The 8,110-nt window shown below is 35.4% G+C and overlaps 1 protein-coding gene across 1 annotated transcript in view; it reads left to right on the top strand.

Annotated features, from left to right (window-relative positions):
* The window catches only part of LOC144956017 (uncharacterized), a 13,993-nt gene extending 6,506 nt beyond the window's left edge, over window positions 1-7,487 (top strand). The window contains exon 3 of the mRNA XM_078886305.1: window positions 1,111-7,487. Coding sequence (XP_078742431.1) covers window positions 1,111-1,283 — 173 coding nt within the window. The 3' untranslated portion in view covers window positions 1,284-7,487. The remainder of the gene's footprint in view (window positions 1-1,110) is intronic.
* The last annotated feature ends 623 nt before the right edge of the window (window positions 7,488-8,110 follow it).

Consider the following 8,110-nt stretch of genomic DNA (forward strand, 5'->3'; position numbering starts at 1 on the left):
AACCTCAATGCCAAGATGTGCCTCCATCAGCCTAGCGACGCTTGCCATTCATTAATCTGGTCAATCTTGTGTCCGTTTCTTGATTGCCTGATTTTCCTCAACCTAAGCTGCCTGCAGCCAGTTGACGTTCCTGGCATCCCGATGTCAAATTCGCTGTCCAAGCTCGTCCCATGAGTGGTCACTTGAATTCATGTCTAGTGAATATTCTTGATACATTAGACGTATGTCCTGCTGGAAATAGTGTTGTTGTTTTTTCTCGAGGCACGTCAAAGAACGGTACAACATGTCTCTGTATATTGTCCACATTAACATGACCATTTACTCCACCATGAATGATAACAAGATCCGTCCTGATTCCCGCCAAAACCATAAAACCACCACTGCCTAAACGGTCAGTCTCCGGGACAATAATTATCTCCAAACCGTTCATTTTATCACGTCCCCAATCTTCCATGCCACTATCAGGGATATACACCATGGATTTACTTTCATCGGAGAAGTTGACAGAGTCCCAATGAGAATTAACCTAGCATTGATGTCAGATACACCAGTCCAGACAGGCTTGGCTGTGAAGATTAAAGTAATACGGGCACAGGCATTTTAGCCCAGAAACTTTCAAACGTTGTCCGATGTTTGATGAAACATTGAGGTAGACTAGGAAGCAGTTCAGATGACGGGGGAAAATAAATGGGTGTTGAAAATGTGCATAGTTGATTTTAGAGTCCTTTCGGGAATTCTTTGAAAATTACTTACATATCTGGCATTTTCGCCAATAAGGAGACTATGACCATACTTGAAAGTAAAAAAAAATGCTTTTATTAACACAATGCAACCTTAGGTAGCTTGAATACCATAACAGTTACAGACTTTTGAATTTTTGCCAGTAATTAATGTGTCTCAGTATACATCATCGTTTCAATCTGAAATCAGTTTATATTACTTTTTACAAGATTCACAGCTGTTTATTTTTTTCTATTGATGTTTAATGAGATAATTCAGACAAAAAAAAACATTCCAAGTCTTTATATACGTGCTCTTAGAAATGATGTTTTGTTTATATCGCGATTAAATTGATTGCCTTATATAATTATTTCTTCTTTTAATATGTAGTTATTTCAGAATGTGAGTGTGTGTTTGAAGGGAACGAAGCTGATCAACTAGCCCGGCGTTACTCCAAGTGTAAAAAGAATCCTGATCATCCCACGTTCATTCCTGTGCCCGACTTCACCATCGAGCATCTTCCTGAAGAACATCGAACACAAGAAAATATGGATTCAATTTAAAAAATTGAACTGACGGTTAAGATAAGAGTTAAAATCAGTCCTAATCGACCTGATGATGCATACGCAGACTCTTTCTTGCCTCGTCCGGCCTCTGTTTCTTCTGACAAAACAAATGTACGCTATGGTACTGGCATTATCACAGACATACGGGAGGAGATAAAGGGCAGAGAATGTCCATGCCCTTTATGTGAGGAATCGGGTAATCCATATCAAGATTTTACCATACTTGAAGTCATGACCGCAACTCATGTCATCTACGATGATTCTGAAGCAGAGTCGGCAACTTTTGAATGTTTTTTGATTCGCCTGACGACAGAAAAGATGTTAAGGTGCTACATGGTTTACATACAGGTTATAAGGCAATGAAATATGAATGTGATATATGTAGAACACTTTGCGTTACACATGACCAGGAAGCCGTGAAAAGAATTCGGAGAGCATTACAAGGAACTCCCGTTTTATTACTCCCTCCTGAGGGGATAATTATATCCCATCCCCACGGCTGCAGCAAAAGGATTACTGTTGGAGAGGTTAAAGATTTGATGGTGCCTATCAAACCTATTTATCAAACAGGGACACCAATTCCCCTACCGATTGGCACAATTTGTTGCCCAATGTTAATGACACCAAAAGAAAGCAAAACTGATTCTGCAAATTTGTCACCGATATCTTTGGTTCAAGATCAATCAATTTCGTTGTGTTCAAAAAACCCTCCTCCCCCCAGTGAACAAAGCAAAGAAAAGGGAAGTCCAAATCTTCTGAAACCTGACCCTTTAAACAATACGGTAAATACAAATACTAAACCAGAAAAAGAAGAAAAAAAATATCAAGTAATGATTGGTTTCTAATCTTCAATACTTTGCGAGATTTTATATCAAACTATTTTGAATCTGGCATCGAGCAAAATGATAGCAATTACATTTTAAAAGCTCCTTTTGAAGAACCAGACAAATTCAGGGACTTCTTTGATTTAACAATTTTCAATATGGATCTCATTGGACATCTACAACAAATCATTTTAAAATATTTATCTAAAACCTGCATTTCTGGTAAAGATGTTAATATTATTGTTGGAGAATTTTGTCGTGAGATGTCACATGACTTTAAAAATGCTCCGTTTGACTTATTTCCAATAAGTGATGAATATGTAAAACACGTGTTTGAAAACGCGTTTCGTAATGATGGGCCCTTTGAAGACATAATGCAAATTGCTATCAACATGATGACGAAGTCTACTAGTAAGGCCATCCGTTCAAAAGAAGATTGTCAAATTGTCTGGAGTGAAATTCATACTCCCCTCGGATGCAAACTATGCAATGAAATATAAACGCTCGGGCTGGTTTCCATTTCCACCTGGAACTAAATTAATCGACAAAAATGGAGACCCTCTTGATGTCAATGATGGAGCAGAATTCAAACATGACGCATTCTATCCGTCATATTTGTTTCTTTCATATGACATCGACACTTGTCCTGGAAGCAGTGGTACACACTTGTACAGTAATGTTTTTGATATGCATTCTTGTAAAGGGGTTTGTCACCACGGCGTTATGAATGCAATACTAGTGGAATTATTCAGAATAGGACAATAGCATCAATGGGTGGAATTATAAATGAAATGAAATGTGTGGCAGCTAGACTGTATGACCTTGACCTAGATTGAACTTCAGATGTGACAAACTGCCTCATAAAGGTAATATGTTGGGATCGTAGAGTTGTCAAAGTTTAGAAAGTTCATAGAATAAATCATAATCAAATTCATAAATGCTTAGAGAAATAATCTTTGTCAACTGAGATTTTTTTTTTCTATTTATTCAAAGAACTTGAAATTATTGTTCCAGAATGGAGACCATTTTCCATATTTTCCCTGTTCGCGTAAGATACAAAATTTGATCTAATTTCTTCGACCATGTTTATATCCAAGAATAGCCATATCATTATCCCGTCTGCGTTTGTTAGGGAAAAAAACGTTCTTTAGAGGAATAAAATTCAGCTATATTTTTTATAACATCATGATATTCATGATACTAATGGTGGTAATGATGATGATTTTGATGGTGATGATTTTGATGATAAGGAGAAGGATGAGGATGATGACGATGATGATGATGATGGTGATGATGATGATGATGATGATGATGATGATGATGATGATGATGAAGATAATTATGATGATTAATAACTCTTTAATATGTGCCAATATAATTAACAACCTTTTCATGTGTGTCATGCTTATTAATCGTATCATATAATGTATGAATGTGATCAATAAATATATCATATAATGTATGAATGTGGTCAATAAATTTATCATATATTGTATGAATATAATTAACAACTTTATCATATAATTTATGAATATTATTGATCACCTTATCATATAACTTGTCTATATGATTAATAATTTTATCAAGCAATGTGTGAAAATAGAGTGATTACCTCTAGATATGATGTATGACAATCGGTATTGCCTATGAAATCTACATATATACAATTTTCCCAAAGAACACCGATATTGCCTTTAAACCGACATATAAAAATTTACCATAGACCATTGCTATTGCCCATTATTTTACAAAATGGCGGCGCTGAATAGCGACGCACAGTTACACCTATGTGATGAATTCATTTGGTATTTATTTGTTTCATGACAACAAATCACTCATTTACGTATTAATCGTTGTATGATTGTTCGTATTAATGAATGGTATGTACTTCAAACTTTAACGTTCTGCTTCAAATCCTCGGAAAAATCGTTCGTATCAATGTTTTTGTCTCAAGGAAATCGAAATGGCGGCGGCTCTGTTTACTTCGGACACAAAATTGCACCGCTATGTTCATTTTATTTTGCGATTTATTCATTGAAGACCTATTCTTCGCTTAATATTATATTAAGCGTGGCATGATGATTTAGAATTACAAGAATAATATTGCTTATACTTCAGATTGTACACTTCTGCCCAAAATTGTCTTCTATCAATGTCAACTCAAGGAAACAAAATGGCGACAGTTATATTTATTCCCGAGACGACCTTCTTCGACTTAAGCGACTTAAGCCATCCCTACTTTCAATACCACCGAGAGCCGTTTTCCCCACAATGAAATAATAAAGAAAATAAATGGGATAAGGAAAAGGGGCAAAAGAGGAGGCGTGAAAACCCGACTTCATAGACGAGGATCTAAACCACCACTCCCTTCAATAATACTTTCCAATGTTAGATCTCTTCGTAATAAGATGGACTCCCTCACTGCTCTCTCTAAGTTTGATTATGATTATAAAAATGCATGCATTATTTGTCTTACGGAAACATGGCTTTCGTTTATGGACACCGATAGTAGTATTGATTTGGCAAATTTTACTTTGTACAGAAAGGATAGAGACACGTCATTAGGGAAAAACAAAAGGAGAGGTCTATGCATTTACGTGAATGATAGATGGTGTCAAATTGTAAATATAAAAGATCAAATCGACACTCCTGATATTGAACTACTTTCTTTGTCTCTACGTCCACACTACTTGCCTCGGGAGTTTCGGGTTGTCACCATTGTTAATATTTATATTCCCCCTAGCGCAAAAATTGAGAAAGCATACCAATTAATAAATGAGCATGTATCGTCATTACTACTACGTCACCCCGATAGTCCACTTATTATTGTTGGTGATTTTAATCACTGTCAGCTGCCCATAGCTGGACTAGAACAGTTCGTCACCTGCAAAACACGAGGAAACAACACGCTTGATCTGTGCTATAGCAATATAAAGAACGACTACAAAGCGCTACGAAAACACCCGATAGCCACATCTGATCATAATACAATTCACCTAGTACCGACGTACATCTCTAAATTAAAGAGTGAGAAACCAACTGTAGTATATCGCATATCTGGACTCAAGAGGCAATCCAACGACTGAACGGCTGTTTTGACTGTACTCAGCGGGATACATTAATGGTAGAAGGAGACAGTATTGGGGAATGGAATGAAACTGTGACATGTTATATTGCATTTTGTGTGGATTTATGCGTGGAAAAAAAAAGAAATTAGGATATTTCCTAACAATAAACCATGGGTTACAAAGCGACTTAAATATATACTCAACGAAAAGAAAATTGCCTGTATGAGTGGTGACATTAAACTAGAATTTGAAAAGGGAAAGGAGATCAGAAATACAATAAAAGAAGAAAAGGTTGAATACAAAAACAAAATGGAGCGACAACTGAGATCGGGCTGCGCAAGGAAAGCATGGGAGATGATAAAGCAAATGGGAGGAGTAGACCAAAAGAAACGAACATTCTCACAAGGAAAAACGAAAACTGATGTCAACAAATTAAATGATTTTTACTGTCGTTTTGACAGGCTCCCGTCTGTGCACAACAGTTTGTCAAATAACAATGAGCCACCTCCAGATATTGAAGAAGAAACTGTAAGCTCCCTCTTCCGGCGATGTAAAGAACATAAAGCACCAAGACCAGACAACATTACCGGAACTATTGTGAAAAACTGTCACCAACAACTGGCTATACCTTATACAAAACTATTTCAAAGGTCAATCGATGAACAATCAGTGCCAGTACATTGGAAAACATCGATTGTCGTTCCAGTTCCCAAAAAGCGTTGCCCAACCGTATTGAACGACTTCCGTCCAGTGGCGTTTACATCGCTTGTCATGAAATGTTTAGAAAAAAATTTAAAATGTGAGCTCCTATAAAAATGTTATGACCTGAAATTGCTAGATCCGTACCAATTTGCATACCAGCAACATCTCAGTGTTGAAGACGCACTATTAACCGCCACAAATTCGATCTCAAAACTCCTGGACCAAACGCCCTCGAATTACGCCAGAATCCTGTTTGTCGACTTTTCGTCAGATTTTAATGCCATGAACACAGATATTTTGCTTCAAAATTGTGCAACATGGATATTCCAAACTACCTTATTAAATGATATAAAGAGTTTCTGACCCATAGACCGCAGTGTGTAAAATTGGGTGAAAATATCTCCAACAAAAGAACGTTGTCGAACGGATGTCCCCAAGGCTGCGTGAGTTCCCCAATCCTGTACATCTTATACACCAACGACTGTAGACCATCCTTTGAAAATTGTTTTATAGTGAAATATGCAGATGATACTGCTATTCTTGGCTTATTAAAAGATAAAGTTACTGAAAAGAATTATTTCAAACAAATTAATATATTCACCGATTGGTGTAAACAAAATCAGCTTGAATTAAATGTTGAAAAAACGAAAGAACAGGTGTTTGGTGTAAAAAAAAAAAAACGACTTAAAGTGTGTGAAGATCGGTAAAAATGATGTAGAGATAGTTGAATATTTTAAATATTTAGGAATAACAATTGATAACCTCAATTTTTCTCAACATATTAATATAATATCTAAGAAAGTTGCCCAAAGATTATACATCCTAAGGAAATTGAGAACATTTCAAGTAAGGAAGAAAACTATGTTAAGAGTTTATGACTCATTGATTAAAAGTGTAATTGCGTTTGGCTGCACCATATGGTTTGGAGGATGCCGGCTTAAAGATAAATCAAAAATTTCAAAATCTATCAAAGAGGCATCAAAAAATAATAAACCATCCTCTTGATGGAGTAGAAAGAATTCATGGAAAAGCAATAGAAATGAAAGCATTCTCAATTACCAACAATAAAAAACATATTTTATACCATGAATTTAGTCTTTTACCATCTGGGAGAAGGTTTTGTCAGATTAATTGTAGAACTAACAAGTATAAATCAACGTTCGTTCCATCAGCAATAAAAATGTTGAATATTTCATATGGTACAGAAAAACCAAGGATTGATTCGTTGACTGATTAACTGATTAATTTATTTAATGTTAAATTAATTGACCAATTGATAATGATGATAATATTTGGTGCCGAGTTGCCACAAATGTAACGAATTGAAAATGAAATGAATATGTTTATATTGTGAAGATCCCACGCATGACAGAAAGAGAGGAAGAGAGAGAGAGAGAGAGAGAGAGAGAGAGAGAGAGAGAGAGGGAGGGAGAGAGAGAGAGATAGAGACAGAGACAGACAGAGAGTGAGTGTGAGAGAGAGAGAGAGAAAATAAGTAGGTGTGAAATATCTGTTCAATGTTATAGTTATCATATAACGTTATAACAAGTGTAACTAAATGAGAAATTGACATATTTCTGGACAATAAAGATCTATTATTATTATTATTATATTATTATTATTATTATTATTATTATTATTATTATTATTTATTATTATTATTATTATTATTATTATTAAGTCCACAGTTGCATCCATAGGATCAATACCTGCTATAAAACCACTCTGGCAATTGATCATAATGCTTCGTTTTAAATCCTTTTAATTTTCTCCCAATCAAATGCTGTGGTAAACAAGAGAAATAACCGTGTAAATACAGACATTTGCTTCATATTCTCTCTAAACTTGTTAGTTTTAATATCGATCCAAGCCTATGCACATTGTTTTATAGATCAGTCATTGAAAGTGTGTTGTATTTTTGTATATCAGTCTGAGGGGGGGGGGAGCACTAGGATGGTTGATATAACACTCTTAAATCGAACTATTCAAAGTCAAAGGCCATCAACATGTACTAATAGGATAGACCATTTTGATATTTATTTGAAAGGTGCTGTCTCCGAACATTTAACAAAATAAAAAACTGTAAGAAAAATCCCCTCAATAAACACATTACAGCATCTATTAGAATTGACAGGGTTCTCTCCATCAAAACCAAAAGCCAAAGACATAAACGTTCCTTTCTCCCGACAATCATCAGATTATTCAATATGCAAGAATTATGAACCTCTTT

The sequence above is a fragment of the Berghia stephanieae genome, chromosome 10, assembly GCF_034508935.2.
Source record: "Berghia stephanieae isolate SIO BIC M18660-M18661 chromosome 10, UCSD_Bste_1.3, whole genome shotgun sequence".
Taxonomy (NCBI): domain Eukaryota; kingdom Metazoa; phylum Mollusca; class Gastropoda; order Nudibranchia; family Aeolidiidae; genus Berghia; species Berghia stephanieae.